The sequence below is a fragment of the Episyrphus balteatus genome, chromosome 2 (assembly GCF_945859705.1).
Source record: "Episyrphus balteatus chromosome 2, idEpiBalt1.1, whole genome shotgun sequence".
Taxonomy (NCBI): Eukaryota; Metazoa; Arthropoda; class Insecta; order Diptera; family Syrphidae; genus Episyrphus; species Episyrphus balteatus.
In genome coordinates this window covers 115,915,241-115,934,298 of record NC_079135.1, presented here as the reverse complement: position 1 = coordinate 115,934,298, position 19,058 = coordinate 115,915,241, and the positions used below count along the sequence as shown (strand labels likewise).

Below are 19,058 nucleotides of genomic sequence, written 5' to 3'. Positions count from 1 at the left end.
TAAATTTTTTTGATAATATGTATGGGAGCTAAAATTTTATCTTGATCTGAGTAACTACAGACTCCCATATAAACTATCGAAAAAATTTAGATGAGCATTTTATCGATAACTTGTATGAGAACTAAAATTTTGCTTGGATCTGCGTACCATGCTTACGCCTAGTACGCAGATCGAGTTTAATTTTAGCCGAGCTAAATACCTAAGGTTATCGATAGTTTGTATGGAATACATTTTAGGTCCGCTTAATATGTTCGATAATTTGTATGGGAGTTAAAATTTAGCTCGATCTGCGTACTAGGCTTAAAGCCTGGTACGCTGCTCGCGCTAAATTTTAGCTCCCATACAAATTATCGAAAATTTTTAGCCGAGATAAAATGGATCCCATACAAGTTATCGATAACTTGTATGGGAATTTTATCTCAGCTAAAATTTAGCGCGAGCAGCGTACCAGGCTTAAGAAGTTATGATTCTGAAGAAATTTTCTTTTATTTCGATATAAAATGGAATTTAAAGTCATTGTTCATAAATTTTATCGCCAGTGATAAAAGTTACAGAACAGGGACACTTGCAAACTATCGAAAAAATTTAGCTGATTTTTGATAATTTGTATGGGAGCTAAAATTTAGAAAGAAACCTATAGGTGGTTTTCATATATCAACACTGCCGTAGGTTATTTTAATACAAAATCGCTATCCGTAACGTTTTTTGTCGCCAGTCGTCATAGGTGTAGGACGCTACTTGTTTCGATTAAAATTCCCAAGATGTGCTTACTGCCCAATGTTCATATTTTCAATGTAGAGGTATTTTTTGTTTATGCCCTCTACTGTAAAATTGAAATTTACCTTTCACCTACTCACCATACTTTACAAAAAAAAAAAAAAATAAAATACTCACCATTCCTTCTGTCAGTTAAAATAAATCAAGGGGAGTCTCGCATTTCACTTTCTGAAACTTTTTTTCAAAGTTAAAAAATCACACACAAAAAACTTAAAATATTATTTCCAACTTATTTTGTAATTTACATAAATTTTAATTGTATAAAATTAATTCATTTATACCTCAAAATAGTAGTAAAATATTTTGCAAAAATAATATAAATTGCAAATAAAAATCTGCATGGGCGAGAAGTTATCATCAAGAACGACAAGAAATTGAACAAATAATCGCAAAATGGTGGGTTTTTGGAGGAGATTATTTCTTGCAAGGATTTCATCTCTCCTCTTTGCAAAATAATATTCATCTTTTTCTTTATTTTCTCATATTATACTATTGACTATTGAATTAGATTTATTTAAGAAGTAAGGATTATTGCTAAAAATCTTTGCATTGGCAACCAGCTGGGGGGCCCTTCTATCTCGTATATCTCTATTTTTTTTTCTATTCAAAAACTTTGTCATTGGGCGTAGTTGTTGAACAATACAAAAAAAAACAACTGCGTATTATAACAAAAGAATCAGTCAACAAAAAATATAGTTTCCAACTTGTGTGCCTTTGTTCCATCAAATTGATGATTAAATTAAACTATAGATCTATTTTGCTAAGCTACAGTCCCTAAAGTATTTGAAGCAATAGTGAAAAAAAACAAATTATATTCTTTAGTTAGAGAGTAGGAACTAGGGTTCCCAGCTTTAGTCCGTTTGGGAGGACAGTCCTTCCTTTTCACTATTTTGTCCTTCTGTCCTCTTAAGCTTTTAAATGACCTTTTTCAAAAATGAAATTCATTAAAATTTTCCTATTTATTTATGTTAAAGTATGGTACTTTTGGTCTTAAAAATATTTTAGAGTTTGCATACAAAACCTAAAGTCAATGTAATCATACGTTTACGTTCGCAAAACTATCTTTCTTGTAATTACTAAACGAACAGTTATTTAACTGAAATACGTATGAATTCTTTTATCAGGTTTAAATTGTTATCACAATTTCAGTCTGGGTTTCGTGCAATTCACAGCTGCCGAACTGCACTGATAAAAGTCCTTGATTAAATTCAAATATAGCTTTGAGTCTTTTATAACATTTAAATGTTAATATATAATTATTATTATATGTACTATATTTAGTTTCAAGCTTACAGTTCATTGCCTGATAGACTTCTCAAAGTCTTTCGACGGTATAAACTAGAGATGCCGCGAACATTCGGCCACTATTCGGTATTCGGCCTATTTTTCAGGTATTCGGTATTCGGCCGAATAGTTTAACTATTTGGCCGAATACCGAATACCAAATGGAGAAGAAAAAAGACAAATTATTATACTAAAATGTGTGTTTTATTAAAAAAATTTAATTTTAGTTCACTCGAAGTTGAACACAACTCGAGGATTTTTAATCTCAACTTGAAAAATTGTTTTCATTCACTGAAAGTTGACGTTTTTAACTTTCAATTTTCAAATCTAAAGTTTATCAACTTTAATTTTGTCAACTTCAGAAATTATTAGAAGTTTTCGAGCAAACTTGTGTTTTTACTTTAAAAATGTCGTTATTTATTATTATTTCTGTTTCAAAAGTTTGTTTAAATGTCATAGAGAAAAAACTTTTTATTGAAAAATAATAACTGGGGTATTTTGGAAAATTAGCCATGCATCTACTTTTTGTAATAGTGAAATCAATCGCATATTTGTGCATATATTTAGTTTATATCTTTTAATTATTTAAAATAAATGCAAAAGTGATTTGTGTAATAAAAACTGATTTTATTTGTTTGATTTTTTTCTCTGCAAAAAAAACATTTTTGTTTAGGAGTTTCCTTTTGTAATCTTGAAAAATCTACTTTTTCATTTTAAATTGGGTGCGTTTCCCTCGAAATCTTATTGGTTTGAATAAATCAATAAACATATGAAACCATTAATTAGAAAAAACCTATGAAACTTCAATTTAAACGACACATCATTCAAAATAATATTCGAAATTGACAGTTTGTGAAATTGACTGTCACAAATAACCTAGGGATATTATTACTAATTTAGTAAAACAACAAGTTGGGCAACTTTAAGTTTGGAACAAGGGAGCTAAGAAAAAATTAATGAATAAAAAAAATTTTCAGCTTTTGATTAAAATCTCGAGTTGGAGCTAACTCTCAAGCTTGCCAACTTCAGATTTTTCTCAAAGTTGAGTAATAGTGAAAAAAATAGCCCATAATCTACTAAAGGCAAGTAGTGGTGAATGAAAACTATTGGTTCCGCATATGTTGATAGTAAACGATTACGTTTATCTTCGTACACTATTCCTGCTTCGAAAAATAGTCTTTCGCTGTAAACACTTGTCCCAGGAGAAGAAAGGTAGACTTTTGCAAATGTTTTCAAAATATGTAATTTTGTAGTATGTGTTGACCACCACTTGTATGGGTCCGCCGTTCGATCTTGGCGAACAGTCCTCATATGTATATAATTCGATTTTAGATGTCTACCTTTGCAGTAGTAGGTAGTGTATTCAGACATTTATCTTAAAAGTAGTTCAGTTATTCATCGTTACAATACGATGTTGTTGGGAATTTTTAAGCCACATCTATTCTTGAGACAAAGTATAAATTTTTTTTTTAATTACCAACGTTTTTTTCTGAGTGTCCTTGGCCGAATATTCGGCGGCCGAATATTCGGTATTCGGCCGAGGAATGTGACCGAATATTCGGTATTCGGTATTCGGCCAGATCAATGTTCGCGGCATCTCTAGTGTAAACCACAAAATACTCTACAAGAAACTTACATAAATAATATTTTGGCTTTCATGATAGAGCTGTACATCTAATTAAGAGGTATTAGTGCAATCGTTCAATCCAAAAAGTAAAGTTTGGTCAAATAGAATCAGACTTTGTATTTGGATATGGGTGTACCACACACAAGGTTCTATTTTGGGACCTTTATTGTTTTGCATATTATATAAATTACCTCTCTAGTGTTTGCTCAAATATATGGTTACATCTTCATGCAGATGATGTTCAAATTTATTTATATACTTGGTCTACTTGATTTGTAGGACTAATGAGGATTTTATGGCTATCTCCAATTGGTCTATTGGCAATGATCCAACTTTAAATTCGCTTAAGTCATAAATTATTGCGATATCTAAGAGACAGTTTGATACCTCAAACTTCCGTCCAATTTGTCTAGCAAAAATGCAGTTTCAATTCCAAGACACTGTTACTAGTCTTGGTTTTCAAATCAACCGGTTGCTTTCAGCTGATGATCATATCAACTGCATAGTTGGAAGAATCCACTCTGTGCTATGTGGACTCTGGCCATTCTCTAATATTAATCCAGTAAATATCAAACAAACTAATAAAAACATTAACTCTAAGGCCCAATTTATTGACTCTCCATTAAACTTAAATCGCCATTAAAAAAGGGAATTTTAAAATTAAAAACCAATTTCGTTTAATTCAGTCTCTTTTAAGGATTTTTTTGAAGTTTGGCATCATTAACTAATTGAGCATTAAATTTAAAAGTAGTTTTAGTTAAAACACCAAATTCGACCTTTTAAGAGGGATTTTTAGAGCTAATGGAGGTTTTAAACAGAATTTCTATTTATTCACTCTCCATTAGTGTCAAATGTCATTTCATTTATTTTTTTTATTTGAATGCTAAAGAATTATTCTTATTATTATTATTATCACAATTATGAAAAAAGTCCAGACTAGAATTTTTTGTAGGTATACACACATGCATTTGTACCATAAAAAAGAACAAAATTCAAAGAAATTAATGCATTTCTTGTCTACTTCGCACAGATAATACTAGATCTACTAGATTATATATTCTCCACTTCAAAACTAATCATTTTTGAGATGCTGCATAATACATACATAACATATACATAACACTGCAATTGAAGCCATGAGAAGAAGAGATATAAAGCTTACTTCTAAACCAATGACACGAGATGAATGCCGATAACACTTAAATTTAAGTTGTTATTTGACACCGATGGAAAAAATTTCACTTAACTCCTTCTTCTTCTCATGGTTTCAATTGTAGGTTGTAGCATTCTTTGGTTACCACTGGTATATCGATAATCTCTTGCATTTTCTGGCGTTTTCAGCTGCAAAATACTTACGGGTCATAGTTTTTTGGTTTTTCTTCCAATTCAAATCTATTTGATTTGACAAAATTGTAGCTTTTGCCAGATTATTTTTCAAACAAAATAAAAAATCCCTAGGATATTTTTAACAGAGTTTTAAATTTAAAGTTTCCATTAAAAGTAAGGACTTTAACTAAAGAAGAGTGAATTAAATGAATCTTTAATGATGTATACTTAAAGGCGACAATAGTTTAACGAGGCCGTTAACTAAAGCGATAAATTTCAAAATTTAATGGAGGCTCAATAAATTGGCCCTAATTGACTACGCTAATGCCGTCTATTATAAGCCAGATTCACACTGTAAACATAAACTGGTTGTGGCTTTTAATGACACCATTAGATATGTTTATTGTCTAAGGAGACATGAAACCATTTTGCATTACAGCAATCTAGTCCTTGGATGTTCACTACAACAATTTCTAGATACAAGATGGTGTATATTTTGTCACAAAATCATTTCACAAGTCCCTTAAAACTACTAATCTCTTGGTACCGGCTTTCAACTACCTGTATTCTTCCCGGCTCTTCATTGTATATGCAACCAAGTGTATCACTCCCAAATGTAATAAAATGAATTATCGGAGTAACTAACTTAAAGAACGCAATCTCTTCTCACTTTTGCTAAAATCGATTTTTGATGTTAAGATTTATAATTTTAAACAGGGTATTACTGTTACATAATATTAATTTAATTTTTGAATTAAAAAAAATTGTATATTATAGGTTTAATTATTTTTCAAAATTGAATCTTATTATCCGTATTATTACGGTACTATAAAAGACTACATTGTACATTAGGAAGCTTCCTAGTGGTTTCACCATGAAACCACCTATTCATTATTTTTTATTGCAACAACCAAAATTTGAAAATTATTGCATGAGCTATTGCATTATGAGTACCACGACCAACACAAAATTTTATATCTGTATAAAAGTTAATATTTTGTTAAAAAAAAATGCAGGATTTGTGAGGATTTTCAAGTAGACTTAAGCTTAGAGCTATAAAATTAAATAACGGTAACACTGAAAGAGAATGATTATAATGGTTCTTCAATCTATGGAATATGTTTACATGTTTTTCATCAGAAAATTTTTTTTTTCCAATCTAAATACTAGTTTAATAAGACTTTTTATCTTTTAGTTTTTTTTTACTAAAAACTGGACTTCAACTTTTGTACTATCAGCTCAAAACATTCCTTATACAATGTAATTACTAGTTCAATAACTTATTTTTTCGTTTTGGTGTGTAATTAGAAAATATCAAAACTTTTTCTCAAGAAAAAAGTTACTCCGGGAACAAAGGGTTAAATAAATTGAAATTAACTAACCTATCAGTTTTTACAAGCTAATGTCATGATTGTTTGGAAAAGCGATTACAAGTTGACTCTATCTATGCCGATCTTTCAAAGGCATTTGATCGTGTTCAACATAATATGTAATATTCTAATGAGAAAACTTGAGTTGTTTGGATTTCATTATGTGCTTCTTAAATGGATTCAAAGTTACTTAGTAGGGCGAAAACAATATGTTAAAATTGGTATTGTCGCTGTGTTTTCAAGTGAAATAATAAACTTTTGCGTTCCTTTTCATTAATTTTACAAATGACCGTCCGCAAAATGTCTTTTGTATGCTGATGAGATGATCTTAAACTCTTCAGCAGCATAAGATATCTTGAAGATGCGGAAGGAAAATGTCCAGAATGATCTAAATAAAATACTTTCTTGGTGTAAATTAAATCGGCTTTATTTTAACAATGGTAAATGTAGCGTTGTTACTTATTCAAAAATCTTAAATCCTTTATGTTTTGAATACAAACTTGGTTTCGATTCAAAGATTTGATAAGCCAGAAAAACCAAGGAGTGATCTTTGACTCCAAAATGAGTTTTTCACTTCATATAGATCATGCCATTTCCAAAGCTAATTCAATGTTGGGCTTCAAAATAAATAAATACATTTAAAATGTTTGCCTTTTTCAGTCAACTTCCCTTGGGATTGTGGAGAATTTGCTAAATGAATTCTATCATCCTGCAACACATAACCAACGCAAACGTGAAATCGAAGACCAACTAAGTTCGTTTAAGAATCAGCCCAGTTCATGGCAACAATGCCTTTGTGTTCTATCCTCCAACTGCTGTTCAACAAATGAATTCCTCTGGCTGTTTACCACATCTACCCTTGAGCACACAATAACGCGACGATGGGCCCAATTGTCGCCCCAAGAACACAGCCACCTGCGTGAGAATCTCTGGGCTAGATATGCCAATTTGCCATATGATGTTTCGCGTCGACAACGAGACACAATCGCACAATTGATAGCACTCGTTGGGAAACGAGAGTTCCCTGACGAGCATCCGGAATATATAAAGCATTGTATAGAGCTGACCAAAATGTATTTCCAATTGGGAGTGGTTCTATTGAGAACTACATCGGAGGAGGTGGTCAGCAATAGGAATGATGTTTCTTCAGATAGAAAGCAGTATTTTCAATCATGGTAGGTATTTTAATTTTTTCATTTTTTCAGTTGATTACCTTTTACAAATTGTATTGGTTTCCTTTTTTAGCATTACACAATGTATGCCAGAAATTGTTGAAGTTTTAGGGACATATTTGGTTATATCAACGTGTCATCTTAATGGAACCGCATTGAGTGCGATACCAAGTAATATAGCTGATTATAGGCTCTACACATCACTGCCAAATGACAATTCGTTAAGGTAATTATAATTTTTTATTTTCAAGTTGAAAAATGCGTATTTTCTTTTTATAGACAAATGTATATTTTTATTGCGATAAGAAACTCCCTTAAGAGTATATTAGTCATGATTAAGATAAAATTTGAAAATGTTTGTTGTATAAGTAAACAAACTGGAAAATTTGGCTTCGTTCCATGTAGTTTTTGATAATAAAATTCATTTAGAATTGCTTTCAACTCAATGCCCATTTATACCTCATTTTCATATCAATTACTTAACTATTTGAATTTTTTACCTAACACTGTGACGTAATTGCCTGTGTCTAACAATTTAAGTATTAAAAAAAATAAATAAATGACCTTCCAAAGTTTAGTTTTTTAATGAAAAAAAAAGAAAAAAAAAATACACGTTTGTACACCATTTAGAAGGGCTGTTGATTTAAAGTAAAAAAAAATAGACTATACAAACACATCCAATAGACATAGACCAAGATATCCACTAGCAACTTTTAGGTTTGAGTGTTAGCACAAAATGATTGGTACACATTTTTAGAAAGGTCTCCTATATACATATGTATATGTTTGTTGTGTACATATGCATGAAAAGTACAAGTCTTGCAGTCCCTCCATGAGGTCATTGAGAAACTAAATTGCAATAACACTGCAGGCTTTCAAATATATAAAATATACACAATAGTGTTGGAATAAGTATTTTGACAAAATGAACATTTTTTATCTGATGAGAATAATCTGTAACGGTGTAAGATAAAAGTAAACGGTCATTTGATAGGTTTGATATGATGATAATGCATTTTACATTTTTCAAACATGTATCAGAATGTCAAAATTGTTTAGGCTCCGATTCGTAAAAAAGTATGTTTTCAAAACGGCATAACTAAACACTGAAATTAATGCATCTTTAGTTGCTACATATAATTTCGTTGTGTCTTTTAAACAAATCTGTGTAAAACTGAATTAATAGTGCCAAACTATTAATTACCAAATAAGAAAACACAAAAAAAGTTACTATACAAAATTTGCTAAGAATGAGCAAAATAGCGAAAAAAAGTGAGGACAGAAGTCACAATTTGGCAAACGCATTGCATCTGCACATTTACTTTTAATTAACTTCCAAATGTCTTGCAGTCGACTGCAAGACATCTCACTCAAATCATTCAATTGAAATAGGTACCTTTCTTAAAATACAAACTATTTTATGCTAAAGTCATTTTTTCAATATTTTTTTTTTAATATAGAGAAATATAAAATAACAATTTAAAATTAAAAAAACATCTGAGAGTGAGATCCGTTGCTTATAGCCTGTTTAGGCTGTAGTGAGCCTAAGATAATTTTGCAAATTATCTCATTTCGACTGTCAAAATCCGTTTTCAAAAAAATAGTCTTTCAAAAAAAAAAAAATAAAATAAAATTCAAAAATCCAAAAATTATTTTATTTAAATATTCTCTTAACTTTGACACTATGGTTAATTATGCGCTTTTGTACAAAAATTTTCGTTGAAATCGGTTACGCCGCTTACGGGAAAATCAGAAGAAACAGGTCCAAAAAATATTTTTTTATATCATAAGTAGGAACTTATTTGCCACAATACTACTATTTTTTTTAATCAAAACCGTTAGGGCCGTTAAAAAAAAACAACCTTCTCTATTTTGGTCGTATATTTTGTTTCCAAACAAAAATTTAATTTTTTTTTTTTTTCTAAGGAACCAAAACCGCTTAATTTTAATCGCTTCAGTGGCTTATGATGCAGCAGATTGTAGACAGGCAGGGAGACAGACAGATTGTGATACCCACTTTTTTCCCTTCTCTATCATTGCAATGTCATGTCTGTTATCTCGAGTTCCTAAATTTGCCCTTTAGTACCTTAATCGCAAGTAAAGTTATATGACGACTTACATTTTTGCTTTTATAAGCTTTACATAAGCGACATTAGTCATTTTGTTAGTTAAACCGCTTGTACATCGAAATTTTTTTGCGTTTTTCAGTCGTTGAAAAGAAATCTTACAGAAGTTTGATAGTGTTGTAACTGTCTAATCGGTAAATCCTTACCATACTATTACATTTGAATAAACGATTTTGATTCCTGAGCAATCATAATGTTTATTAAACGACTCCTCTATAGTAAACATTTTTCTCTCTGTTTTCGTCAGTCATAGCAGAGCTTTCGATTTTTCATTGTATTTCATCTTCAGTGCAATAGAACTGTCTTTTGGCAAAATCGAAAATCAAATGAAATCGATGTCGATAAAAGTAAATTGTAGAGCACCAATGGGAATGAAATTTAGAATCTTGCTTAGTGATTTTTTCCCAATTTAGTTTTTAAATGTTTAAAGGTGATCTTAAACTCTTAATTTTTTGTGCCACCTATTTAAATTCCATTTTCCAATTCTCTTGCAAGATCATTCAACTGATTAGAGTAAAAATGTATATTATTTATTTTTATTAAAAAAAACTCCAAATAATCAATATTAAATTTTTTTTTTCACAGCTCATCGATTCTCGAGCTTCTCCAATGCGTTCAACACATTTTCTCATGGATACCCGTAGATAGTTTACTTACCGAATATTTTATTTTGGCTCTATTCGATTTGGCTAAATGGCGCAAAGAACAACCCGAAATATCTGTAGCCGCTCTAACAACAGTCAATGAATTATTTTACTTACAAAAAGCCATACCATTTCCCAATACAATTATGACTGCAATTAATGGACTGTTAGATAAGACCAATTATACTAAATCCAGTGAAATGTACGAAGACAAATTCACGGAACTCCTACGACTGAGTGCAACGAAATTCTGCTCAAAGCTCTTAAATGATCAACCTGTTTTAGATACATTTGTATCTGGCCTACAAGCATATACATTTAATAGTGAATCAACGATGCCATTATCAGATAGACTGGAAACATGGAAGCCATTATTAAGGGTATTTGCATCATCTGGTAAAAGTGAACGTTACATAGAGTCATGCATTATTTTTGTTGGACATATTTTGCGAGTAATGCGCGTTGAAGTAGTCAATCCAATATATGAAGATGAAACTCTTGATGAAAATGTAAGTTTTTTTTAAGTATTGTCTGTATTTTTTGTAATCAAATATTTTCTTTTTTAAGATGCAAACAAAATGGCAACATTACATCGCACCTTGCATTGAAGTTATCGCTCTCGTGGCAGAAATGCGACCAAATCAAACATTCAATCAAGTCTATCGATTGTTTACGAGGCCATTTTTGGTGATCATCATGTCGATAGAGAAGGCAATTGACAACAAGACCTTCGATCCAAAGAATGAAAATGAATGTTGCCGCATTCGGTATAGTTTGAGAGAGATCTCAATGCTTTGTCAGGCATTGGTTCGGATTGCACCATCACTAGACTTGGGCGCATCCGAGGATATCCCACTTAATCTATGCACTCTTGTAAAGACTCTTATTAGCGCTGTCAATTTTTTTAGCAGTAAAAAATTTCAAAGTCTGCATGCAGAAAACTCACTTCTGGTGGCAAGTTTTGTTGATTTGTAAGTTATTCGGGGAGATTCTTTTAGAACTTGGAGAATAATGTTGAAATATATTTTAAGATATGCTCAGTCTTTGTTGGCCCTACGAAGTCTTTTAGCCATATCACCTGCAGTGATAAATGATGATCAATTGCGAGGCTTGATCCACACAGTTGCACAAATTTTGCTACCAAGTGCGTTCAATGAATCTGCTCTCGTACAAATGGCAGCAGGTAATTTCTTAAATTCAATTAGATCCTTTCTAGGAATTTATTAATTTCTGTTTTTTTTTTTTTTTGTATAAAGCTCAACTACTTTTGAACATAGCTTCTGTGATAAGACCAAAACAAATGCTTGAAGTCGATTTGGTTGTTCAATTAGTCCGAGCAGGTACCACATTGCCTCATTTGCCAAAAAATGTGCTGCCCGTGGTATATGAAGCCCTTATAAGTTCCTTAGTTTTTCCCTGGAAGAATATTAGCCAACAAGAACAAGACTTTGGACGTAGATGTATTGTCTTGCAAGATTATGTTGGATGTTTGTGTCAGGAATTTTTAGCTATTGATCCAGCTGTACTAGCCAATGGACAAGATGTTAAAGTCAGTGCAATAACTGCAGGTATTCTGCCAATTATTACCGAAATTATCAATTATTTCAATGACACAAGTAGTACGGTTAAGGAAATGCTTTTGAATGCATTCAAGGTTTGTGTAGATTTAGAAATTACATCTGAACTATTTAATAATTTTTGTCTGGGATTTTATTACAGCCAACAGTACATAAGGCAATGAATATATTCAATGCAGTTGGTTTCGATAGCAATGAAATTGCTACAACAGTTTCTGACTTTGCTTTGAGTGTGTTGCGAACGTTACAAAATCAATTAGGAATGGCATTCGTTAGAGAGATGATTACACTTTTTATAAATTCCAGCACGAGGTTTGTATTTTTAATTTCTTTTTAAATAATGGATTAGATGCAAATGTTTTTTTTTTCCTTCATTCTTTTAGAGGAGAAATGACTGTAAGAAGATTAAAATCTATGGAAAAAATATTGCAAATGTTTCAATTAATTGTACAACAACCGGGTAGTGAAACAATGTCACTTATTCCATCGATATTAAATTTAACATTAGACCATATACTACCGTTATTGAGTTATGATAATAATTTGTTGGATTATTCAGATGTGGCGCATTTGATGTACACGCTATTTGACAGGTAAGATTTATTTTTTTTTTTAATTTTTAACTAAGGATAGAAACAAAAAATTGTTGCTGTCACTTGTTATATACATTCCTATAAGAATAAAATCGATTCTTGAAACTCAGTTTAACAATCGGACTGTAATCTAACTATTCTATCTATTATTACTAATCTATTCGATACAAAGTTGAAGTAATATCTAATGATGAGAATTTTTTTATTCAATAAAATAAAATCTAGAGTTTTTCAACTTTAAATATTCTCAACTCTGGAAAAATTCAGAAGTTTGCTGAGCAAACTTGAGATTTTATTTCGAAATGTCATATTTTATTATTTTTTTTGTGGCAAAATTTTGTTTCCTTTAAAAACCGTGAGAAATAGGAATGATATTTTGCATTTATTTGTTAAAGGAATAAATCAAAATTTGTGACGAAAATTATTTTATTTTCTGGAGGCTTGGTTTTTTTGCGGAAAATAAATTCTTCTGTTTTTTCTGATGTGGAATATGTATTGCTTATTGCAATTGGTGTCTGAAATATTTCCACATTTAATAATATTTCAAATTCACTCATTTTTTGATTATTAAAAAAAAAGTCAACAAAACACAAACATTTTTTGATTGAATGACACACAGACTTCATAATAACGCTTTGTAACTGACAGTATTTTTTAAATTGTCACAAATATCCCAGGGATATTTTTCAAACTGAAAGTAGATCAACTTTAGGTTTTTAACTGAAAAGTTAGGAGAGAAGTTAGTGAATAAAACTAATTTTTAACTTGAGTTTCAACTGTTGATTTGCAGACAACTCTCAAGTAAGCTTACTTTGAATAAAATGGTCCTAAATATAGGTTTTTTTTTCATATCAATGAAGGTGTCTATTTCTTACCGCTTAAGGGTGAAAGGCAATTTAAAATAAATATAAATCGTATAAAGTTGGCATGGTGCTAAATCCTGCAAATACGACATTTGTGGAACGATCAGTAACGGCAACGGGTCTATCTTTCAATCGATTATATCCGAGCACCAACTCTTTGTGTGGTGTTGCTTATTAGATGATTGCTGTGTGTTGATTCAACACCTGAACAATTTGGTTAATATGAAATAACATGCGCAAAAATCGATCATTTTTTACAAAACGAGACGTTACTATTTAAGAAAATGAGATATTCATTCTTAAAGACGTATCCATTCAGAGAAATTTTTTGTCCGATTTGTTCGAAATCGGAAAACTTTTTACCATGCTGTGCGGTCCACTTGGCTGCTCTTAAAGTCGCTCTATAGTTTTAATTTACCGCTGAAAAAAAAACCATACAACGACCACACCGATGCACATATGACATACAACGCAATTAAAATACTATAGTACCCATGGAAAACGATTTTGGTAAGGCTTAGTCAATAGCAACATAGCTAAAAAGTTTATTAATACAAATTTTTTTTTACTACCTATAGGAACTTATAATCGTATTTAAGAGATCAAAAACAAATGACAATTAAAGAAAGATCTTTAAGACAATTTTGTGTTGTGTTTATAAACATTTAAACAATTTGTAAAACTGTAACACAAAAGAAACATTGACAAAAACCGATGTGCATCGACATCTGCTCTTCCTGATATCAAACAAATTGTCATATAAAATTTTCTTGTACAACTCACCCAATAGAAATTATATCACTAACCGGTTCGAACGGTTCATGAGTGATACAAGAAACTTTTTAACATTTTGTTTTTTTAAAAAAGATCAGCTACAAGTTTTTAGAACATAATTTTATATAAAAAAATAAAAAATAAAATTGGGGCCCTTTATGACGGGTGGTGGAAGAAAACTTCAAAACTTGTCACGGATTTTAAACCACCCAAATACAAACCTGTATACTAAAAATGAGACTGTTTTACATCTTTTCCTTGAAAAAAATCTATTTTTACTAGGCTAGAAGATTTTAAAATCGCTAGTTAAGAAAAAATGTTACATATATTATCCCGAGAAATATCAATACAGATACAGATACAAATATAGATACAGACCTGAGAACTTTTTTGTAGGAAATTAAATGTACTAGAAGTTTGACGTTTACATTTTTTATGCTTTAAATTCTGAAAAAAAAACAAAAAAAGAAACAAAAATTATTAGGTCTGAATTAAATTTTGGTGCTCATACTCATAAATGTTATCTATCATTCATTTTTAAGCATCCTTAATTACCGCTGGCAATATTTCTACAAAGCAAATGTTCAATCTATAATTTTAAATGGATCATCAAATACAAACAACAGCAACGATCATGTACAACATCCTGAACAATTTTTAGCCATCTTCAATTCCTATGGCCAAGCACTAGTCATCGGTAATGATCCGAACATTACTCGCACAGTTTTGGATTCGTTGCAGAATCTCAACGAACGATGGAAGCTCTTCCATCGGGCATTATTCAAAACGAATTTACTCACATCATTCCAATGTGCGTTAATAAACGCATTGCTCTCAGCTGAAGGCGCCCTCCATTATGATCTTATTAGTGGTGTTCTATTTGCAATGGGACAGGTTGATAAATTAAAATTGCATGAGAGTTTCATGTCAATTGGATTTACAGCGACGAATTCAAAAGTCATCGAAGAAATTTGTTTAGCAACGGTAATTTGTAAATGGAATATTTAAAAACAAATTTAATTCTTTTTCTTTATTTTTCAGGACATTCCAACGTTCTCCCAAAAAATGTCTCAGCTTATACAAGATACACGTTGCACAAGACTTTCGCAATAACATTAAAAGGTTGCCCCTGAAATCACATTTAATGCAATCATTCATCAAATGATTTGTTTTTTTTTTTTTATTATTGTATTTTAAGAATTTCATGTTTTGAGTTCGTTTTTTTTTTTTTTATTTTTATATAATTTGAGAATACTCAAGATCTCAGCATTTTATCATGTAGTTATTTTGTGTTTTTAATTTAACGTTAAAATATTCATGTTTGAAAATTGAAGTTTCAAAATACATACAAAAAAGAAAAATTAACTGAAAGTATCTTAACTAAATTTTCGGCCTTAATTAGCAAAATTTTTGAATAAAATTCTAAAAATTATACAAACACATAAAATATGTCTACTAAATTGGCGAGGAGAAAAAACAAAAAAAGATGAAAATCATTTATTTTCTAAATTTATTTTTATTATTTAATTATCCGTTACTTCCAATTCGTGTTACACAAAGAACAAAAAAGTAAGAGTAGAGATTATTTTATAAAAACTGTGTACTTTATTGCGCATTTGGATATTAGTTTTAGAATTGATAAGAAAAATAATGTGAATGTAACATGTTACTTCCTAAGAAAATATTTAATTAAAAATACAAAAAACTGGAAGTATTTTATAATTTAGAGATTTAAAAAATATTATTTTATTTTATATTTTTTTCTATATTTGCTTTGTTTTAATTTTTTTTTTCTTTTAATTTAATATTTTTCGTTTAATTTTTCCTAAACAAAAAACAAAGCACTAAAAAGACGTAAGATTCTATTTAGTTGTTTGTAGTTATTTAAGTTATATCGAAAGAAAAACTAAAATTAAAAAAAAAAACAAACAAAAACATATATCGTCATTTGTGTCATTTTTTATATTTATATATATTAGGTATACATAAAATATATTGATAATAATAATTATAAAGTATTTTGAGTAAGAAATTTTAGTCATGTGTGTATAAAAATGAGCATTTTAAAATATATTCGTATTCGTATACGTAATTAATAAATACTGTTGTTTTGGTTTTTTCTTCGTTTAGGTTGAAAGCGAATTTTAGAATGAAAAATGGAATTTCATCCATTGTCATGAAAATTTGCAACTTCATACAAAATTTTAGTACGGTACCTAACATTCGGTCTAATGACGAAATTTCGGAAATGTGCCACGATTTTCGAAAAAACGGATCGGATTTTGTTATTGTTTTTTCGAGAATCGTTGAAAATTTCCGATACGAATGGAATTCATGATAACGCCGAATATTACATTTTGCACCGATAATTTATCATGATATTGATATTTATAACTTTTGTTTGGTCAAGTACTATGGGTTTAATAAAAAGCCAAAAGGTTGAAATTTTGCAGACTTTGAGCCTGCTATAGAGCTTTATGCTTTAAGTTTAGCAAAATGCTTCTTTTCAAATATCGTGAATTTTTTTCGAAATCGAATAAATAAATAAATTATAATAATAGTAATTTTATTATTATAAACAGATATTGCATATCGCTTAGAAGAAAGGAAGGAAAGAATTATTGTTGTTGGTATAGTGAATTGAGAATAAGATGATTATTTTCTTAAAAGAACACTACCTAAAATAGTACAAAATAAAAAAAAAAAATAAGTGATAAAAATGGACCATAATGATAACTTGCAAATATGTTTCATTTAACACAAAAAACAATTCCTAAAGTGTCCAGAAAAATATTTTTAGGGTGATTTTTTTTTTTGTTGTAGGAAAATCTGCGATATCTGATAATTCCTTTATACTAAACCGAGAAATAAAGAGTAGTAATATCATGTTGGGTGAAATGGTGTTCTTTTGAGAAGGAAGTAAAGTCTTTGAATATGATACAATTTTAAAGTTCAATTGAAATCAACTCCAATGCCCATGTATGGCAGTGGGCATTTAAATGCTGCCATACCCTTATTAAGATGCAAAAATAATTTTCATTATTTTTTCCTTTTGTCTTTGAATATGCTAAAAAAAAACTTAAGAGGAACGTTTAATAGTATTTATCCTAAATGAACCAATTTCCATAGACACGAAGAATCAATAAGTCCAAAATTGTATTGGCTAAAAAGGTGTTTTTGAAAAGGAGGAATAACAGGTAGGTACTAGCTAAATAATCCCTTCCCCCTTAAAATAACTATTCCTAGGAAAATGTGTTCGGAAAAAGACGTATTATGCAAAAAGTTTATGAAAATTTTGTGACGAACAAGGATAGAATTTTTTGTTCTCATTTATTCAGTTTAAAACAAACAACTTTTGTTTTATTTTTAATATTTTTTTTTCACATTTATTTACGTTCTTTGTTCCATTTGATGATTTTGTACATCAATATATTTTTATTTAATTATAAATATATAATAGCATACAATATTTATATACTTTAACATTTTTCTATTATTTTATTGTTTTGTTTTAGCTTTAATATTTAAAAAAAATAACATGAAAATAATTAAAAATCATAATACAATCTTCGATAAAAAAAAGTTCTTAACATTTAAAGGTTTATTTAAATTGTTTAACCATATTATGTATCTTAATAGTTTTAACTCTATACAACCGCATACAATTTATATCATAAAATAATATAAGTAAATTAATAATTTTAAACTTTAATTAACAACTTATAAAAAAGGAATTTTTGAACCTACATGTAATAATTAGGTACTACAAATTAGTATATTGTCAATAAAAACATATATATGAATATTTAAGCGACCAGCGCTTTAATTTTTTACTATATATATTTCTGTTACATAACAAAAAAAAAAAAAACATTCATTCAATATACTGATTTAACACTAATTATTTAATTAAATAATTTAAATAATTTTTTAAAGTAATTATTTATTATGTATTTCAGTATTGTTTTTTTTTACTATTCTTACAATAGCAAAAATAATAGAAGGAAAAAAGACTTATTGGTACAATCAAAGTTTTTTTTTTTTTATTAAACTTGCAATAGGAACACAAATTAATAATATAACTTTTGTGTCCTTCTTCTATATCAAATTCGTTTTTCGTTGGTATACATTAAGGGCACTCAACAATTACAGCAATTTTAATATAAAAAATTATTTTCATAACTTACAAAATTTTTATCTAAACCAATTTATCATACATACAGATATTCTCCAAATTGTTTGTTTTTAATTTTTTTTTAGCATTAAGTTATCTTATAAATAAATTTCTCACAGAGAAGTATAATTATAAAAATATAAAAACTGTACATAATTGTTGCAGGAAATTTTAGAAAAAAAAACATCAAATAAAATGGGCCTAATCGTCTTCTAAAATAGGAAAATTGATATAGATATCATTCTAATTCTTATGGGTAAAAAAAAAGTTTTTAGTAATTATAATTTTTTTTTATCTGCCAATACAGATAAATGACCGAAAATTACCGAAAAAAAAAACTGCGTTCATCGCTTAACATATACATGATAGCAATACTGATACACTTTAAGCTTTGTTTTGATGTTTCAATAAATATATGTATATACTTTCCATTTTTTCTTATGATTATGCAACAACGTCGTCCGTTTGTATTGCTATCAATTACCAACATTTTGCATTCACCGCGGGAGCTTTTCGCATTTGCATTCATTGTCAAATGCCAAAACATATTTTTTATATATTTTTTTTCTGCGCAACCATAAATTTCCAATTTCCAAATATATAATGCCAAAATTAAGTGAATCAACATATATATATATAATTTTTAAAGTTTTACTTTTATAGTCACTGTGGCGTATGCGTAATTTTTTTTTTATTAAAAAAAAAGTTCTATGGCTGATCAAATAATAACAACACCAGTTGACCATTTATG

At 29.4% G+C, this 19,058-nt stretch overlaps 2 protein-coding genes across 2 annotated transcripts in view; both read left to right on the top strand.

The window, feature by feature from the left end:
- LOC129909803 (ubiquitin carboxyl-terminal hydrolase 30 homolog) overlaps positions 1 to 19,058 on the top strand; it is a 228,063-nt gene that overhangs the window by 29,657 nt on the left and 179,348 nt on the right. The window lies entirely within an intron of this gene.
- Positions 922 to 16,235, top strand: LOC129909799 (exportin-6-A). Its single transcript, XM_055986886.1, has 11 exons — positions 922 to 1,173; positions 7,045 to 7,559; positions 7,630 to 7,782; positions 10,268 to 10,835; positions 10,894 to 11,297; positions 11,358 to 11,509; positions 11,583 to 11,980; positions 12,046 to 12,215; positions 12,287 to 12,496; positions 14,676 to 15,117; positions 15,175 to 16,235. Exons 1-11 carry the CDS (start codon positions 1,171 to 1,173, stop codon positions 15,244 to 15,246), a joined length of 3,087 nt encoding a protein of 1,028 aa, XP_055842861.1. The 5' UTR covers positions 922 to 1,170; the 3' UTR covers positions 15,247 to 16,235.